Below are 20,601 nucleotides of genomic sequence, written 5' to 3' on the forward strand. Positions count from 1 at the left end.
CGCTAAGCAAAGGATGCATTATTAGAGGCAACAAATTACTGATTCTCTAGTTAAAGAGAAAAATGCTAACCCATATCTTGCCAGAATAATAATAGTAACTTACTATATGCCAAATGTTATTCTCAGCTTTTTATCATATTAATTCCCACAGCAATCTTTAAAGTAGTAACTATCATTATACACATTTTATAGATGAGAAAAGTAAGACACAAGCTCACATAGGTAGTAAGTGACAGAGCCAGTATTTAATCTTAAACAGTCTGGTTCCATTATTTATGTTATTAACCATATTTTCTTCCTTTCTTCCCGGGAAGGAAAGGCTGAGTTGATTGAGGAGCCAAATATTATAAGGATAGGTCCAAGATATTTCATGTATGCATGTGTGCATGTATAAAATTACATGGTCCAGTTTGAACTTCTAGTGAGGATATTTTTAATCATATTACTAACACATTTAAATTTGCAAGTAAACATGACAATGTTATTAAATAGCAGTCATTTCTCTTTCTGGCAGGTGAATTAATGAAAATACCAAATTCTGAATTGAGGATACAAATTTGTAAGTGTATTGTTGACTTTTATCATGCAGAACCACCAAAGAAGCATATTACAGGTGAAGTTTTCAATGATCTTTTAGTAATAACTAACGTCTGTAAAATAATATTCTTTCTCATTCTCTTTGAACTTGGAAAGACACAGTGGGATTGATGCAGGCTGGCTAGGTCCGAGGACCCAGAGGGGTTCCCACTGGACCAACCAAGAGGGTCGTTGGTTCTGTGCAGGATAGGAATCAAACACAAGCCAAGTGGAAATGAGAGCAGAGATTACCAAAGACATAGAGAGAGTGTAGATATGGACAGAGTGTCCGGAAGACTCAGAAAGGAAAGAAGAGTGAGTCTTGTCCTTGCTTGGGGCCTGTGGTTTTTATTGAGGATTATGGTCAGGTGCACCTGTCTTCTCAGGCTCCCAGAAACAATAGGTGTCTCCAATATGCCCTCGAGCCAGGTGTCTTGATGAGTCAATATTCTTGGAAAATGTTTATGATGACTCTGCCCAGTTATTCTTTAGATATTGTCTATTCTGGAAGACTCCAAAGAAATAATTAAATCCTTGACCTTTATAAGGAGGACATACATCATTATATTATATATATAATATATATATTAAATTTAATTTTAAATTTTTGAGTTGACTCATTACCTGGCCTTTTATAGAAAAAATTTTGCCCAGGGGCGCCTGGGTGGCTCAGTTGTTGGGCGTCTGCCTTCAGCTCAGGTCATGATCCTGAAGTCCCAGGATCAAGTCTGCATCATTTGGCTCTCTGCTCAGCGGGAAGCCTGCTTCTCCCTCTCCCACTCCCCCTGCTTGTGTTCCCTCTCTCGCTGTCTCTCTGTCAAATAAATAAATAAAATCCTTAAAAGTAAAAAGAAAAAAATTTGCCTATCCCTGTTCAATACCACTGTAAAATGCCATACTTTTTTTTTAAGTTGTTATTGCTGTTGTTTAATAATATTACTCATTCCTTTGTCTGAACATAGATGATTACTATGTGAGGTAACTTACATATTTATTAACTAATTGTTGTTAGGTTACCAGCAAGCAAGTTCATCATACAAGATTAAGATGGCTGAGGTCGGAGGACTGGCAAAAACAATGGTCCAATCATTGGCCTTACTTGAAAATCAACTTGTTGAGAAACTTTGGGTACTTAAAGCTCTGCAACATCTCTCAACTTCTGGTTTGTATATTATTAAATTTAAATACTTCTTTCTGAACTATTTTTGTTTCTGTTTAATGGTGTCAAGACTGTACAATGTAAATAATTTTTAATTTTCAGAAGTTAATTGCACTTTAATGATGAAAGCACAAGCAGCCAGTGGAATCTGTGCTCACCTCAATGACCCAGATCCCTCTGGACAGCTTCTGTTTCGTTCATCAGAAATACTTTGGAATTTATTGGAAAAATCTCCAAAAGAAGAAATCATACAACAGCTTAGTAACTTGGAATGTTTGCTGTAAGTAAATGGTTACGTAGGAATGTTTTTTAACCTTAAAATGACAACCAATAACATAACTAATGTCTTTGTTTGAATTTGTTTTCAATTAGGCTTTTGAGTCATATAATGACTATGTTTCAGGACATCATTTTTATGCTGTGGTAGGAATGCATCTGTGCAATAGCAAGCCATTTTTTTCTATTTGGAAAGATTTTAAAGTAGCTTGTTAACAAAACTAAATTATGTCTTTGAAGAAGTATAAAATAAATTAGACATTTAAAAGAACTATTTCGTTTGTTCATTCAATAACTTATTTTTAAATACTCTCTTCTGGATATTGCAATAAGCATTAGCAATAAAATATAAGCGAGCCTTTAAGTTATTCATTTATTCATCAAATAATTATTGTCTGCTCTGTGCCAACTTCAGTACTAGGCCGTAGGAATACAAACGAAAACAATGCAGACATGATCTCTGCTTCCAAGGAATTTGCATTATGTTAGAAGATGGACAAGTAAACAGGCAACTAAATGCTATGAAAGAGACTATCACAGGTGCTACATGTTGTCTAGAAAAGAGTGATTCAGCACACACCCAACCCAACTGATTTAAACCACATAGGATACTTATGGGCTTATATAACTACAAGGTCAAGGATAAAACTGGTTTCATGTCCTCAGCAAATAACAGGATGTGACCTTCATCATCCCTCTACAGTCTTCCATGGTGTTAGCTTTATTCCCTAGCTCCACATGGTGAGACCTAAAGGAAGTTTAGGTTCACATAATTACAACCCCAAATCAAGCAGAAGAGAAGACTTCCTCTTCTGAAAGGCCAAAGAAAATTCTTTGAATTGAGTCTCTGTTGATCCTGAGTGGTCTAGGATGGCCATATGCCATCCCAGAATGAACTACTAGTGACAGAGAAATGCTCTGGCTAAAAGGAAGTTGAAGGCAACTTCGCAAGACCAAAAGAGTAAACGCCTAAATAAAAATAAGGGTACTACTATAAGAAGGGCAAATAAGGGGCACCTAGCTGGCTCAATCTGTAGAGCATGCGACTCTTAATCTCAGTGTTGTGAGTTCAAGCCCTACCCTGGGTTTAGAGATTACTTAAAAAAATAAAATCTTAAAAAAAATGATGAACCTGATGAACACTAATTTGGTATCTGAATGATAAATACAAACTGACAACACAGAAGAGTTTTGCATTCAGAGAGCATCCTAGACAGAGGAACAGAAGTGAAAATAGAATTTAGCAAAATAAAAAACTGGAAGATATTCAATATATTGGGAGCAGAAAATAGAATCGTGAAAGATGAAGCTAACAGTGTTAGCAGGGACCATAACATGAAAGGCTTGATAAGGCTTGGTAAGAAGGTAGGACTTTTTAATCTTAAAGAAAAACCTTTAAGTAGTTTAAAAAGGAAAATGATATGAATTATCTTTACTTTAGAGCAGTCACTTTGCCCACAGGTATAGATTTGGATTGATGGATTCTTATCTGATACAGACTTGAATCCTATGGCATATTTGGAAATGTAGAAAAGATCAGAAATACTTTGAAATGAATAGTATAATATAAAAAAGGGGATTTTGTTGATAGACACTTAAGTGGCATTTGTATAGAAATACGGTTTTAAAGATCTGATTTTACTTTCTAGGGCTTTGAAGGAAGTATTTAAAAATCTGTTTATGAGAGGTTTTAGTCATTACGATCGTCAGCTTAGAAATGATATATTAGTAATCACTACAATTATAGCTCAAAATCCCGGAGCACCAATGATCGTAAGTATGAGTCAAACTGCATTAATTTTGATTGTGGAACAATCAAATTTGATAAATTTGGTGTGGGGGGAAGGAGTCCTAAACAACGTTGTAAAATTTATGAACTTTGTTGTGATAGCAAGTTATGTTATAATGTCATTATGGTCACCAGTAGTTCTGCCAGTTCTTTACAACCTTTCGGAAATGAGATTCTCTTTCATATTTTATAATTCGCTTACATATTTACCATTTATGATGTATTTCTTTCCTTGCTGATGATACGAGTTTATATCTGGCATCATCTCTCTTTCACCTGAAGAATTTCCTTTCCCATTTCATATGATGCAGATCTGCTGGCTGCTGGCAACAAATTTTCTTAATTTCTTTTATCTGAAAATATCTTTAATTCAGCTTAATTATTGAGGTCTGTGTTCATAGAATATAGAATTCTAAGTTGAACATTTTTATCTTTTGGCACTTTGAAGCCATTGTTCCACTGTCTCCTGGCCTCATGTTTCTGATCAGAAGTATTATTTCAAGTTGTTTCCCCATGGACAATGTATCACTTTGCTTTGTGGCTGTTTTTCAAGATTTTCACTCTATCTTTGGTTTTCAGCAGTTTTACTATGATGTGCCGAGATGTGATTTTCTTTGTATTTATCCTGCTTGAGATTCATTCATAGAGCTTCCTGAGTATGTAAATTGACTAAATTTGGAGGATTTTTGTCATTGTTCTTCAAATATTTTATCAGCCCCATTCTCTCTCTCCCCTCTTCTGTAATTCAGATTACATGCATGTCTGTCGTGAGGCTCTGTTCACTTTTTTCAGTCATTTTTCTCTCTATACTTCAGATTTGATCATTTGTATTGGTCTATATATCTAAATTCACTGACTTGTTTTCCCTGTCATCTTCATTCTGTTATTAATCCTATCCAGTGCCTTTTTATTTCAGATGTTGTCTTTTTCAGTTTTTGAATTTTTGTTTCCTTTTTATAGTTTCTATTTCTCTGCTGAGAGTTCTTGTCTTTCTGTTTAATATGAGCATCTTTACCATGGATTCTGGTGTACTCTTCTGAAAAATACTTATTCTTTTATATTAATAGGCATTTAGTTTGGGCTCCTCATCCCTACGGTGAATGGCAGGTCAAATCTCAGTTCATTTCTTTTAGCCTTACCTAGGATGCTTGAGTAGTCCCTGCCCTGGCATGATTCAGGCATTAGCCAGAGACTTGGCAGTTTATACACGGAAGTTGAAGTTCCCTTTCCGCTGCTCTCTCCCTTATGGGATTTCTCCCTTCACTTTCCAGGAGCAATAGTTGCCCTGAGATTACCTCTGCCCTCTGAGTGTTCAAACCACTAAGATAACAGCTTTATCCTGAGTTGTAGCATCCACACATGGTGTGGACTAGGGCCTGGCTTCAATCTAAAAGCCATTTTTTAAAAAAGGGAGACTCATGCAGTACCATCTCCTTCTTCAAAGTTCTGACTCCCCTACAGTATTTACTTGGTTTTGGTCACAAGACAGTTGTTTTTATATTTTGTTCAGAGTTTACAGTTGTTACCTGTAGGAAGGTTTCTTATAGAAGCTACTCTGCCATCCTAGAAGCTGAGCCTCCCCATATTTTATAATGTAGAAATCACTGAATGATTGACATCCCAGAGTAGAGATCTTTGGCAATGATATTCACATAGCCACAAACTTTCTAAGTTGTATTTAAAGGAAATTTGGGAATGAAGTCCTCAATCCCAATGGTTATCAAATGATTATCAAATGATTATTGGTTATCAAATGATCCCAACAAAGAACAGTCATAGAATTTATATGCGTAAATGGGGGCAACAATCCTACCTAGCTTTCTGGTCAAGGCTGCAATGTTTGGGTAAACCCATGTTTCTTTGGAAGCCCCTGGTTTCCAGTTAGTTAATAAATTCTCATTAGCATCCTTGCAAACATTCAGGTGAGTTTTATGAGTCAAATAACATCTTCACATTTAAAGAAGAGATATGGATCCTAAAGCAGTAGCACCATAACACTGCAAGCTCAAAAGCCTAGGGGTCTGCCCCTGTAAACTCTCCCTAATTAAATAAAAGTCCAATTAGGATATCCCTGGCAGGAATAGGTTCTCTCATGCTGAAATGTTTGGAATTCTGGTTATTCTTCAGGGCTTTTCATGTTAAGTAGGAACTGTTATGTTATCTCTTGACAAAACTTTTCACATGAGAGTGGTTGGGGTCAAGGTGGGAAGGGGGTTTGTTTAGGAAGAAAAGCTGTCGAAAATATCTTTCACCCTTATTTTGTCACTTAGAGGTATAGATAATGAATTAGATAAGTAATTTGTAGTCTTAATACATTTTGGGTAATTACCAAATTTTAAACAGCATCTTATAAGATATTCGTAGACTACTGTAAAAATACTTCTTAGAACCAACAGTTTATATTAATTACAAGTTTATTGGGCTATATGTTTCCTGCTTTCATCCCTTTCTATTATTAGTACTTTATAAATTCAAATGAATGACAAGGGGAATCTGATAAAGATAAATATTAGGTAAATTTGGCATCTGTAATTTCCATCTAATTAAACTATCCTTCTGTGTATTTATATTAGGAATGTGGCTTTACCAAGGATTTGATACTATTTGCAACTTTTAATGAAGGTAAAAACCATAAAACTTTCAACCTATAATTATCTTGATGAGTCTTATACATTATTTTAGCTTTTACTTTATCTTATTTTTTTTCCCCCTCTCACAGTTAAAAGTCAAAATCCTTTGGTAAAAGGTCTTAAGCTTTCTAATTCCTATGAAGATTTTGAATTGAAGAAATTGCTATTCAATATAATTGTGATCTTATGTAAAGATTTACCTACTATACAGGTAAAAAATAACTAAAGTGTCTCACTTTGTAGTATAACTTTTTTAAAGTCATGATGACAATTCTTTCATTAACCCATACGTTTACCATAGAAAGTAACTCTTATTGGCCAGAATTTCATCTTCTCAAAATTTCTTTTGCTTATCTGTTAATAAACAGTGAATTCACCAAATTTAAACCACATAAACAAAAAAAGGCAGGAGAATCTTAGAGAATTTTTTATGTATTTAGATCTCCTGAATAAGAAAACATAAAATGAAAAAAAATCCATATAGGCCCATCCAGCCTAATAGTCTACCTCTGACCATATTATGGTTAAGGCTTTAGTCAGGCGGAATGTAGTGCTGTCATTTTTCAGCAATGTGATCCTGAATAGGCTGTTTAGTTTCTGTAAATCCCAGATATCTTTTTTTTTTTTAAGATTTTGTTTATTTATTTGAGAGAGAGAGAGCACAAGCAGGGAGAGCAGCAGGCCAAGAGAGAGGGAGAAGCCGGCTCCCTGCTGAGCAGGGAGCCCTGGGATCATGACCTGAGCTGAAGGCAGATGCTTAACCAACTGAGCCACCCAGGTCCCCCAATCCCAGATATCTTAATTTCAAAATGAGGATAACACCTATCTCATGGAATTATTATGAGAGTTAAAGGAGCTCAGAATTTTTTTGGTAATACCACTTTGAGGAACACACACATATATATGCACTAAAATATGCTCAGAGAAGAAAAAAATTGTCTTTACAGTTACAACTTTATTATTTACATCAAAAATATATACTCTATAGAATCTAAATGTATTTTCGGAAATGCCAAATAGAATATCATTACATAAAATATGGTTTTATTAGTACAGTGAAGTATTATATAACTATTAAAATCTCTATGGAGACAAAATGTACACACCACAGTTTATAAACCACTTTAGTTGACAACAGAGTCAAATGGCATAAAGACTATGGTGAGCTTCTTAAAGCACTATGTGAGAGGTGGAATCAACTAATTTTTTTTTATGTCATATGTTTGTGGCCCAGTAATTGTAGTGATGATGAATATGTGTACTGTTATTTGTAGTTCATGGAGTATTTTGAAAACATTTCCACTTAACATTTATAGTAATGCTAGAACTAGCTGTTGTTCTTATTCCTGCTTTCTCAATTCTAAATCTTGTGTTCATTCCCAGTGGACTAGTAGAAAATTTAGAGAAGTTCATAGATGTTATTGTGAAAAAGTCTTTATAAAATAATGCCAAATGAAAAGAAAATTGAATAGAAGATGGCACATTGTCTGCTGCTATCTTGTGAACCATATGTAAGCATCAATCAGAATCAGCCATAATATTAACTACATTGTCATATTATAATAGCTATGCATTTTTCTGTTTTATTGAAATCATGGATTCAGTACAATTTTAAAATTCTAGGCATGTAATTATAAATATGGCTTGTGACCTGAGTGGCATTGGTTGACTAGAATATTTGTATAAGTTCTGTTGCAAGTGCTTAAAAATTAGCCACAGATGGGGCGCCCGCGTGGCTCAGTCGTTAAGCGTCTGCCTTCTGCTCAGGTCATAATCCCAGGGTCCTGGGATCGAGCCCTGCATGAGGCTCCCTGCTCACCGGGAAGCTTGCTTCTCCCTCTCCCACTCCCACTGCCCCTGCTTGTGTTCCCTCTCTTGCTGTGTCTCTCTCTCTCTGTCAAATAAATAAATAAAATCTTTGAAAAAAATAAAATAAAAAAATTAGCCACAGTCATTATTTTGGAAAAATTGATATTTTTATAGTATAAAGTCTGTGAAATGTTTCTTTTTCAAAAACTGAAGGGAAGAGAGAAATGCCAGCAGTTTATTTGCCCCAAATTTTCTGCTCTTGTGGTTTGATCATAAGCAGGAGTTAAATTATATATATAAGCATAGACAAAAAAATTAACACTTATTTATATTATTGTTAGCTAGAGAGTGCATATCCGAGATAAGGGGATCATAGCCAACTGGTTGTTGTTTTTGGTTTTGTTTTGTTTTGTTTTTGGTACTTACTGTAGGTTGGGATCTTTAGGAAGGAAATTTTTAAAAATTCCTAATAAAACATCACACTGGAAATCTTTAATTTTCTTAGATTAAAGTTGTTTTAATTATGTTTCTAACAAAGTGCTTTTTGCCCTTCCTTATAGCTATTAATTGATGGCAAAGTTATCTTGGCTTTGTTTACCTATGTTAAAAAGCCTGAGAAACACAAAATAGTTGAATGGTCTGCGGCACAGTATGAAGAATTACAACTGCATGCAATTGTCACTTTGTCATCAGTGGCTCCTTTATTAACAGAAGAGTATATGTTGTGTCAGGGTAATGCTCAAGTCCTTGCATTTCTAGAATGGTGTGAGAGTGAAGGTGAGTGATACCTGTCAAAATTCTAATTTACATATTTCAATTTAACTCTCAATATATGCATAGAAAAAATAAAATTAAAGAAAAGAGAAATAAAAATATAGATCTGATTTCCCTTTGATTTTCATGTGTTTACATGTTGTTTTAAAAAAAATCTGAGATTTGATTTAAGGTTGGACACATTAGTAATTATCGTAACTATAACTGATGCATACCTCTCAGTAAAAGAAATCATTCATATAACCTGATTTAAATTTTTGTATCATTAGGCTTATCCAACAATTATACTAAGTCCTGGGGCGCCTGGGTGGCTCAGATGGTTAAGCATCTGCCTTCGGCTCAGGTCATGATCCCGGGGTCCTGGGATCGAGTCCCACATCGGGCTCCCTGCTCCTTGGGAGCCTGCTTCTCCCTCTGCTTCTCTGTCTCTCTCTCCCTCTCTCTCTCCGTCTCTCATGAATAAATAAATAAAATCTTAAAAAAAAAAAAAAGACTTTAAAAAAAAAAAAACAATTATACTAAGTCCTGGAAATATTTTAATTATTCATTCAACAAATGTTTGTTGAATGCCTACTAGGTACTAGATTGTTTTAGCTGCTAAAGATACATTTATATTCAAAATAAATAAAATCCCTACCTTCATGGAGCTTAAAATCCCCAGCCAGAAGTAATGATTCCACATGCAGTCTACCAAATTAGCAGACTACCAATTTGTACAAATACTTTATTTCAATTCTCATCATTCTTAGGAAATAAGAAAGACTTTCTTTTTAAAAAAATGTTTATAAGGGAGATACTGCATTTTTTTTTCTGGTAGTTATTTTGCTTTGGAAATAATTTTATATGATACATTTTCAGTAGATCAAGAAAATCATATATCCATGAGGAAGGAAAAAATTATAGCTGATTTTTTTTATTCTCTAGTTTCTAATATGCAGAATTACTAAATTTATTCTTGTTAAGTTGCTGTGCATTAAATAAAACAATTATTCTGTCTATCCTTTATATCATTTATGTCTGCAAAAGAGGAAATGCTGCCTAACATGGGGAAGACTGATAGCTAACAATTATTGAGTACCTACTGTGTGGTAGGACTTAAACACCTTATAAGTATTAACTCATTTAGTCCTAACAAATCCAGAGGTTGAAGGTACCATTACTATCCCTGTTGGTCCGATGGGTAGAACTCAATCAGAAAAGTTAAATAACATGTTCTTGGTCACACAGGAAGTGTCAGATCCAGGGTTTAGTACAGGCAGTCTAGCTCTAGAACCTACATTTTTAACCCATACACAATACTCAGAACAGTGTTTTTAAATTTTTTTTAGCTTTAAACATAAAAGAACCTTTGAAAGAATGTATATTTTTTGTAAAAAAGAAAGGAGAACTTGCCTTGCTGTTTATCAAGACCTACCATAAAGCTATAATAATTTAAACTGTATGGTACTAAACAAGGAATAGACCAATGAAATAGAATATGTGGGAGGCTGGCATTAACAAAGATGTTATTGCCTTCAATGAAAATAAAAATTCGGTTCTTTCACCTTGTTAAAAAAGATCAAGTGCAAAATGAATTAAATCCTAAATATGAAAAGTTAAACTGTAAAAATCTTAGAAGAAAACATGGGAAAATATCTTTATGATAACAGGGTAGGAAAAGACTTTGAAAAACCAGAACTTAAACTATACAGAAGATTAATGCATTTAATAATGTAAAATTTAGAAATGCTGTATGACTAAATGTGAATAAAATAACAACCTCAAATTGAGAGAATACATTTTCCACCCCTGTGACTAATAAAGGATTAGAAGCCAGGCTCATAAAGAACTCAAAAAAGAAAATAATTCTGCAAAGAAGTAGACAAAGAATAGAGACTGCCAAGTCACAGACAAAATTTCAAATTTAAATTAACATTAAAAGATGTTCAGCCTTATTGGTAATCAGAGAAACACAAATTAAGATAATAATGAACTGTCATTTCCCATTTAACAGATTAGGAAAATCTTTTAGTCTTGTACATTGTGTCCGTATAACCACTTTGAGAAGCAATTTAGGAACTTTAGTGAAATTCAGTCTGGGTGTACTCTATATAATTCTGGTGTCACATGGCAAAACCTTTCTCAGTGGGAATAAGAGGACATGAACCAGAATGCTCATTGTGGCAGTTTGTCCTAGTGAATGGATAAACGTGATTTATTTATAAAATGATTGCCAAGGGGCGCCTAGGTGGTTCAGTCGGTTAAGCATCGGACTCTTAATTTCGGCTCAGGTCATGGTCTCAGGGTTGTGAGATTGAGCCCCACATGAGGCTCCACGCTGGGCGGGAAGCCTGCTTAAGATTCTCTCTCCCTCCCTCTCTGCCCATCCACCACTCTCTCTCTCTCTCTCTAAAACAAATAAAATGAATGCTGAAAGCAATTAAATGATTTAGATCTGCTTGTGACAATGTAAATACTTTAAAAAGCATAATATTTAGTAATAGTAGCAAGTTACAAAAGATACAATATGACACATTTGAGTAAACTTTTAAAGCATATTTCTATTCTGGGAATAGGAGAAGGGGAAAGGATAATATTTATTCCTCTAAAAAAAAAAACTAAAGCAAGTATGACAAAATTTTAACATCTGCTTAAACTTAAGGGTAGATATAGACGGTATCTGATATATTCTGTTTTATTTGAAATGTTTTTGCTTTAAATTTCTTGATGTAACGTATTAAATTATTAATATTTCTCCACAGATTCTTTCTTCAGCCATGGTAATAGTTTTCATGGTACAGGTGGCCGTGGCAACAAGTTTGCCCAGATGCGTTACAGTTTAAGACTCTTGAGAGCCATGGTCTACCTTGAGGATGAGACTATAAACAGTGATCTTTGTGAAAAGGGAGCAATTCAGCAACTTATAGGTAAAACATGTTTGTGTACTTATGAAAGTAGAATACTTATAAATTAGAGGTTTTGTTTAAAATGCTTTTTACAAATTTATTTTATCATTCTAGCTAAGAAACTCCTGAATATTCTCTTGATTTTTGTTTCATATTGTTGCTATAAATCAGTTTGTCATTACTAAAACATGATCACTCATTCTGTAAACATCTGTTTACTCCAGATACTATTTCATTTAGGATTATCTTTTTTTTTTTAATGGGCTACTGTTATCTTCATTTTTCTAGTAATAAGATGACCACTTTTTGGCCAGGCTTTTGAAGTCATTTAAAAGAGGATAACATTACAGTGCATCTGACATACCAGAACACTAGTATGCTGGGATACACAGAAATGTACACAGGAGATTCTTTTCTGTTATGATATAGCAGAATATCCTTGATTTTCAGTTTAGAATTGACTATAGAGAATCACCTTATCCCCAAAATACATACATGTGAGCTCAGAATAAAATTCAGAACCCGAAACAAAAGCTTTTTACCTTTGTTAATTAAGAAATAAATAGTCTTGAAAACAAGTAATATGAGATATAATATGTCTAGTCAGGAGCCAAGCTAGGAAGAGTTTTAAATAGCATCCTCTTTCGATGTGGGGAGCCATTAGTGGTTTTGATCAGGGAAGTTATATGTATAGTGCTGTTTTAGGAAAAGGAATCTGGAAGAAATTATCAGATGACTTGGAACAGAACAAGGAGAGGGTAAAGGCAGGGAGCTAAAGGATACTGAAATATGAAGGAAATAATTCAAAACATAGCATGTGTTACAGACAACAGAGAAACTGGCATGCCTGCACTCACGTAGGAAGGAAAATGAGATCACCTAGAAAGGAGAAGCAGACCTGTGGCCAACCAGGTTGGATTCCTAGATGTTCCTAATAAAGGAGAATAGGCCAATCTGTTCCTGGCATGCTCCTGAACTGAGCCTCCAGCATGCTCAACTAGCTCTGCTAGGGACTGATCCTGCACCTGTCATGCATCCTAACAGGACCAAGAATCATCCCTTCAGGGCCAGGAAATAAGTTGTGATTTCCCTGTCCCTCTTACTTTGGAACATAAGTCCACCCCTTCCTGGTAGGGCCAAGGACCCCTTTAATAGAGAAGCAGTGATTTTTGTTCCTCATTTAAAGCTTAAAGGAAAATTCCTTTTTGAGGCAAAATTTTATTGTGACTGTCATTCCATCAGTGTAAGTGGCTATTTTCCAGTCTTTCTAAATTTTGATTAGAAGCAGGGGAGATATTTCAAAGGACATGGGAATACTGCTACTTAAAGTTATTGAAGATACCTCCAGGTAAGCATAAGGAGAGAATGCAGAAAGAAGTAACAGGAAGAGAAAACATACTTAGAGAGGTCTTCTACCTTTGCCTAAATTGACCCTGTTAACCATGAGGAGATGAGCCAGTTGTGATGAGGCATTTTGGTCATATATTTGCAAAGGCACTCATCTCTGCCTCATGACACTGCATATTTCTATAAACAGTTCTGTTTTTCTGTTTGTTGTGCAAAGTACCAGGTTGTTAGGGCATCTTTTAATAACACTCCATTAATTCTGTACTAGAAATGCTATATATACGGGGCTACTGATTGTATTCAGAGCTCAAAGAATCCACTTATCATCTTCTGTCTACAGCTTCTACATAACTGTGCAATTAAAATAGCTCCTTTTAAAATAGTTTCTCTAACTGAAATTTTATAAGAGATTTTTTTAAGAAGGGATTTCAAAACAGTAATTGATCAAAATAAAAATACAATGTCCACTAAGTTTACATTCTTTCAATTTTTTCACACCAGGAGTTTTTAAAAATACAATAAGCAAGGCTAATGACAAAGAAGAAGCCATTGTTTTGGAAATTCAGTCTGATATATTACTTATCTTATCTGGTCTTTGTGAACATCATATTCCTAGGAAGGTATGTATGCCTGTGAATCGAAGTTTTGTTCAGATCTTCCAATCCAGATGAACTGTTTCTTGGTGTCCATAAATGTTGGTGTTTTTTTAATCTTGTGAGGATTTAATTTAGTATTCTTTTTTATAAGGAGAGTATAATTATATACAATAAAGTATATATAAAGTGTAAATTTGATAGGTTTTGATGAATGTATACACCCATTTAACCAATACCTCAATTAAAACAGAGATGATTGTTATTCTCTTTGAAATTATTTCATGCCCCTTAGTGGCCATCCCCCTATTTGCCTTCAGGTGACCACTATCCTGATTTCTGTCCCCATAAATTAGTATTGCCTATTCTTTTACTTTATATGAATGGAATCACATTCATATAAATGTGCTTTATATGAATCACAGATAAATGTGATTTACTCTTTTATATCTGGTCCTGTCATCATATTTCTCAAATATATCCACATTATTGCAAGTATTAGCAGTTCATTCCTTTTTATTGCTGAATAGTATTTCATTGTTTGAATATACCCAATTTTTTTTTCTCCATTCCCCTATTGATAAACACTTAGGTTGTATCCATTTGGGACTATTATGTAAAAACCTTCAGTGGAACATTTTTGTAGTAGTCTTTCTGTGTACCTAATGCTTCCATTTCTCCTAGGTAAATACCTGGGAGTGCAATTAATGTTCATAAAGTAGGTATATGTTTTTAAGAAACTGGCAAACAGTTCTTCCAAAGTGGCTATCACATTATAAATGCTGTTTTGAGTTTAAATTGGATTCAGGGTGATGGGTATGTGATGAGCACTGAGTGTTGTATATAAGGGATGAATCACTAAATTTTACACCTGAAACTAATATTACACTGTATGTTAACTAGCTGGAATTTAAATAAAAACTTAAAGAAAAAAATTGGGTTCATACGTAGAACTAAAACTTAGAAAAAAGAGTTTAATTCCCTTTGATCTTTTAAATTTTGTAACAAACTGAGTCTCTAAGATTAATAACTTAAATAGCAAAAGACAGAATTGGAAAGATAAAAATTTTAAATTATGAAGTTTCCAATAGAGGGATTCTAGTGAGAGGCAACAAGAACAGTGAATGCATACCAGCTCTGAGCTTTGATGCAATTTTTTCTTATATTCTGCCACCCTGTGCCTGTGTTCTTCTGGAAAAATACTCATAGTCTTGCTTACTGGGTACCAGAACTGAACAACAAAACAATGAGAAAGGTAATTGGTAAGCAACAAATAATAAGTGGTAATAACTCAATATAAATTATTAAAGATTTTAACTACCATTTAAATGTTTATTTCTCTCTTGGGAGTATTAAAAAGTCTTCCATGATAGAATTTTAGCCTCTTAAATTAGTTTTTGCTATCTAGTATTCATCTGACAGGATACTAGACTACATTATAATGCAGAAGAAAATCATGGGGCAAGCTTATGGTTCATTTTTTTTAAAAAGAGGGAAAAAACAAAAAATAGAAAGGGACATTAAGCTGACATATTGATTGATGCCATTTCTAAAAATGATTAGCTTTATAATAATTTGCCTTAAATTCCTGAGAATGAGTGCAAATTTGAAAAAAAAATATTTGTATAAAACTAACAATGTTCTGTTTTTCTGGTATAAAAAGTTTTAGGGGACAGGATGAAACAGGAAAGAATTAGATTATTTCATAAAATAATTTTAAATAAATCTCTCAGGAAATTTTTGGAACTGAAGGAGTGGATATAATTCTTCGTGTAATGAAAACAGACCCCACAAAGTTACAGACTGGATTAGGCTATAATGTACTTCTTTTTAGTACATTGGACAGCATTTGGTGAGTATTACTGTACCCTAGTTAGAACCTCAATACAAGAAAATTACTTCTATGGTATTTGTTGGCTTAAGGTCTGATTTTTTTTTCCTGATAGATTTAAGATTTCTATCTAATTTTGAAAAACTACACAAATTTGTATGAAGTAAAGCCTAGAAAAATTAAAACTGTAGATTGAATAGAAATAAAATTAATCCTAGTATGCATGATAGAGAAGGGAAAATTTTGGTGCTATAATTTCTTCATGGTGTTGGACTTAGATCAGTTAAAATGTATTTCTGTACCATAATTTAAGCTTCAGTAAAAGTTTGCTTAATTCATAAAAAAAGGTTCTTCCCTCAAAACCACACCAGAAAGATAACTCTTCCAATACCTTTTTCAATAGTCCAGAAATGACACTTACCAATGTCCTTTGGAAAGTAATCTTGTCCATAGCTCATTTATAAAACCATTCTTGTATCTAAATTTAAATCCTTGTTTTTATTATTTGAACCCATTCTATTTTGGCCTCGTCTGGGAAAACACAAGCATCTACTCTTATACAGTGTTCTTATACCTGAAGACAGTTGAATTCCTCATTCATCTCCTCTTCAAAGAGCTGAAAACCTATTGATTAGGTATTTCCTAAGCAATATTTTTTCTCAAACTTTTTAGCATTCCTAAAGGGCAAAAAATAAATCATACATATATACATACACACATACTGCTTTTCTTAACATTAATTTATAAAATTTTGTCTTGGACAAAATTACTTGGGTTTCATGTATCATTAACACTTAACACATTTCTTTTGTCCTATTTGGGTGGGATTCATAAAAGCCACACTGCAACATATTTGGGGGGATGCAGAATATTCCACTCAATATCAGCAGAATACACATTCTTTTTAAGTGCTATGTTATTGTGCTTTATATTAAGAAATATATATTTGGTCCATTCCTAGTACAAAGCTCCTAAAACTTTTGTCATTTCCTAACCATTAAGAGCAATGAGAACATCTTTTGTTACAGTATTTGGTCTTTTATTCTCAGTTCCTTTATTAGCTTCAGAGTAATAACTATGAAGGTAGTGTCTTTTTTTATTCATAACAAGCCCCTTTCAGCCACATCTGAGTTTATGTTAATGAGGTAATTTTTTAAAAGATTTTATTTATTTGTTTATTAGAGAGAGACAGAGCATGAGTGGGGGGCAGTGCAGAGGGAGAGGGATAAGCATAAAGAAGAATGGGGGTGCCTGGGTGGCTCAGCTGGTTAAGTGTTAGACTCTTGGTTTTAGCTCAGGTCATGATCTCATGGGTCCTGAGATCAGCCTCATGTAGGGCTCCTTGCTCAGTGGGGAGTCTGTTCTCCCTCTGCCCCTCCCCCCAAAATAAATAAATAAACATAAAAAAAAGAATGATTCAAATAAACAACCTAACTTTAAACCTAAAGTAACTAGCAAATGAAAAATAAACTAAGTCCAAAGTTAGCAAAATAAAGGAAATAATAAAGATTAAAACAGAAATAAATGAGGGAATAGAAAAAAAATGGTTTGTTTTAAAAAGACATCAAAGTCTACAAGCCATTAGCTAGACTAAGAGAAGGAAAAAGACTCAAAATTATGTTAAATGAAATAAATGAAATAGAACACATCACAACAGATGCCACAGAAATAAAAAAGATCATAATGGATTACTGTGAACAACTATATGCCAACAAATTGGACAATAGAGAATAAATAGATTCCTAGAAACATACAATCAAGATTGAATCAAGAAGCAATAGAAAGCCCAAACAAACCAATTACAATAAGGAGATTGAATCAGTAATCAAAAACCTCCCAACAAAAAAGCCCAGGACCCAATAGCTTCACAGGTGAATTTTACCAAACATTTAAAGAATTAATACCGATCCTTCTTAAACTTTTCCAAAATATAGAAAAGGGAACACTTCCAAATTCATTTTATGAGGCCAGTCCTGAGGAACATGTAAGCAAAAATCCTATAGGAAATATTAACAAACCAAATTCAACAACACGTTAAAAGGATCATACACCCCATGACCAAGTGGGATTTATCCCTGGGATGCAAGAATTGTTCAATATAAGCAAATCAATGTGATATACCACATTAACAGAACGAAGGACAAAAATCACATAATCATCTCAGTAGTTGCAGAAAAAAGCATTTGACAAAATTCAACAGCCTTTCATGATAAAAACTCTCAACAAATTAAGTAGAGAAGAAACAAACACAGTAAATGTCATAGATGAAAATTCCACATCTAACATCACACTCAATGGTAAAAAGCTAAAAGCTTTTCCTCTAAGATCTCTAACAAGGCAAAAGTGCCCACTCTCACCATTTCTACTCAGTACTATAAGTCCTAGCCAGAGCAATTAGGCAAGAAAAAGAAATAAAAGGCATCCAAATCAGAAAAGAAGTAAAATCATCTCTGTTTGCAGATGACAGGATCTTTTATGTAGAAAGCCCTAAAGACGCCACCAAAAAAACTGTTAGAATAAATGAATTCAATAAAGTTGCAAGATACAAAATCAAATACAAAAATCAGTTGGCGGGGAGATGAACCATGAGAGACTATGGACTCTGAAAAACAAACAGGGTTCTAGAGGGGAAGGGGGTGGGACAATGGGTTAGCCTGGTGATGGGTATTAAAGAGGGCATGTTCTGCGTGGAGCACTGGGTGTTATACGCAAACAATGAATCATGGAACACTACATCAAAACTAATGATGTAATGTATGGTGATTAACATAACATAATAATAAAAATCAGTTGCATTTCTAGACACATTTCTATTCACACTATTATGAACTGTGCAAAAAGAAAATTAAGAAAACAATCACACTTGCAATAGAACCAAAAAGAATAAAGTACTTAGGAAGAAATGTAACCAAGGAAGTAAAAACCTTATGCAGTGAAAACTGTAAAACACTGATAAAAGAAATTAAAGCAGACACAAATAAATGGAAGGATATCCTGTGTTCTTGGACTGGAATAATTAATATTGCTTAAATGTCATACTAGCCAAAGTGATGTACAGCTTCATGCAATCCCTATTAAATCCTAAAGATATTTTTTTACAGAAATAGAAAAACAATGCTAAGATTCCTATGGAACCACTAATCATCAGGGAAATGCAAACCAAAGCCACAGTGAGTTATCACCTTATACCTGATGGAATGATTATTATTAAAAAAAAAAAGATATGTGTTGGTGAGGTTGTGGAGAAAAGAGAACTCTTGATTTTGGTGGGAATGCAAATTGTGCAGCCACTGTGGAAAACAGTATGGAGATTCCTCAAAAAAATTAAAAATAGAATTACCATATAATCCAACAATCCCACTTCTGGGTATATATCCAAAAGAATTGAAATCAGGATCTTGAAGAAATAGCTGCACTCCCATGTTCACTGCAGCATTATTCACAATAGTCAAGATATGGAAACAACCCAAATGTCCATCAACAGATGAATGGATAAAGAAAGAAAATATGGTATATACATATAATGGAATATTACTCAGCCTTAAAAAAGAAGAAAATCCTACCATTTATAACATGGATGGACCTGGAAGACACTACACTAAGTGAAATAAGTCAGTCACGGAAGACTATCTCTTTTTTTTTCTGTCTAAATGTGAGACAGAAGACTATCTCTTATACATTATTTCTGTTACATGAGGCATCTAAGACACTCGAAAATATAGAAGTAGACAATAGTATAGAGACAGTAGGATCCTTGTTAAGTGAGTAACTTCCTTTTTATTTAAGGTGCTGTATTTTGGGGTGTTATCCCTCAGAAGATTACTTTCTTGAAAAGGAAGGCATTTTTCTCCTTTTGGACTTACTGGCAGTAAGTATGATTGTTAATAATTGTAAACAAACAAACAAATAAATAAATAAATGTTTTTATTAACTCTTTCCAAAACTAAGTACCACAGAACACTATTCTATAATTAAATATGCCCACAAATTGTTTAAATGTTTGTTTTAAAAAACAAAATCTCACTTGGGAGATCCATAATTTGCATTGGCATAATAAAGGCTCTGAAAATTCCTCCTGTGACGAAACCTATTTACTTAGGTCAGCACTCCCAAACACCTAACAGCAGATAGTTTGTTTTATGGGATTTTTCCCAACCACCTTTAAAGAAATAGTTTGTGAAATGCTAGACAACATCAAAACCCATAAGCATTATTAATAACGTCTAGCTTCTTCTCTTAGTATTAAAAGTTAAGGGCCACATTAGACAAAGGAGTAAAGATCAGCATTTTTAAAGAACTGAATAGTTTGTAGGTAATGTGAAGAATCGAGTGTGTCTTAGATCATTTTACAGAATGAGCAGGAATGAGTATATTAAGTTTGCCAGAAAAGACAGTTGCTATTCCAACACCAACAAAGAATGGCAATGACGCTCAATTATCCTCAAAGTAATTCCCTACTGGCCTCAATTCTAAGTAGGTCAAGATGTCAAGATGATGTGGGAGGAAAAGTGTAATTTGGTTTCAATAAAACTTTGAGAGAAAAAAAAAACTTTGAGAGATATTCTCATGTAGAGTCCTACCTATGTCACTGCCTTGACTGCCACCATTCATGATTTTATTAACAGAATAACCACGGGGCACCTGGGTGGCTCAGTCGGTTAAGCGTCTGCCTTCAGCTTAGGTCGTGATCTCAGGGTCCTGAGATGGAGCCCCGCATCGAGCTCCCTGCTCAGCAGAGAGCCTGCTTCTCCCCCTTCTCATGCTCTCTCTCTCTCTTTTTCTCAAATAAATTAAAATAAAATCTTAAAAAAGAAAACAAACCAGAATAACAAACCTACTTGGATTTAGCAAAGGTACTAAAGTTATCTGTGTCCCTTCATCTATCTGAAAGAAAATTAGTTGGCATTACATATAGGAGAGCAAACTCATTAG

At 34.1% G+C, this 20,601-nt stretch overlaps 1 protein-coding gene across 3 annotated transcripts in view; it reads left to right on the forward strand.

Moving 5' to 3' along the window:
• Positions 1–20,601, forward strand: part of CFAP69 (cilia and flagella associated protein 69) — a 53,946-nt gene that overhangs the window by 23,086 nt on the left and 10,259 nt on the right. For 2 of the 3 annotated variants that reach the window (XM_028120110.1, XM_028120127.1), the window contains exons 6-16: positions 515–613; positions 1,589–1,738; positions 1,838–2,015; positions 3,661–3,784; positions 6,374–6,422; positions 6,520–6,641; positions 8,800–9,016; positions 11,755–11,919; positions 13,747–13,865; positions 15,572–15,690; positions 19,456–19,537. In XM_028120110.1, the coding sequence (XP_027975911.1) occupies positions 515–613; positions 1,589–1,738; positions 1,838–2,015; positions 3,661–3,784; positions 6,374–6,422; positions 6,520–6,641; positions 8,800–9,016; positions 11,755–11,919; positions 13,747–13,865; positions 15,572–15,690; positions 19,456–19,537 (1,424 nt within the window). The remainder of the gene's footprint in view (positions 1–514; positions 614–1,588; positions 1,739–1,837; positions 2,016–3,660; positions 3,785–6,373; positions 6,423–6,519; positions 6,642–8,799; positions 9,017–11,754; positions 11,920–13,746; positions 13,866–15,571; positions 15,691–19,455; positions 19,538–20,601) is intronic. The other variant, XM_028120120.1, reaches the window with a different exon arrangement.

Source organism: Eumetopias jubatus, unplaced genomic scaffold (genome assembly GCF_037043125.1).
Source record: "Eumetopias jubatus isolate StellerSeaLion01/CBP00866 unplaced genomic scaffold, mEumJub1_p1.0 scaffold_14, whole genome shotgun sequence".
NCBI classification, from domain to species: Eukaryota; Metazoa; Chordata; class Mammalia; order Carnivora; family Otariidae; genus Eumetopias; species Eumetopias jubatus.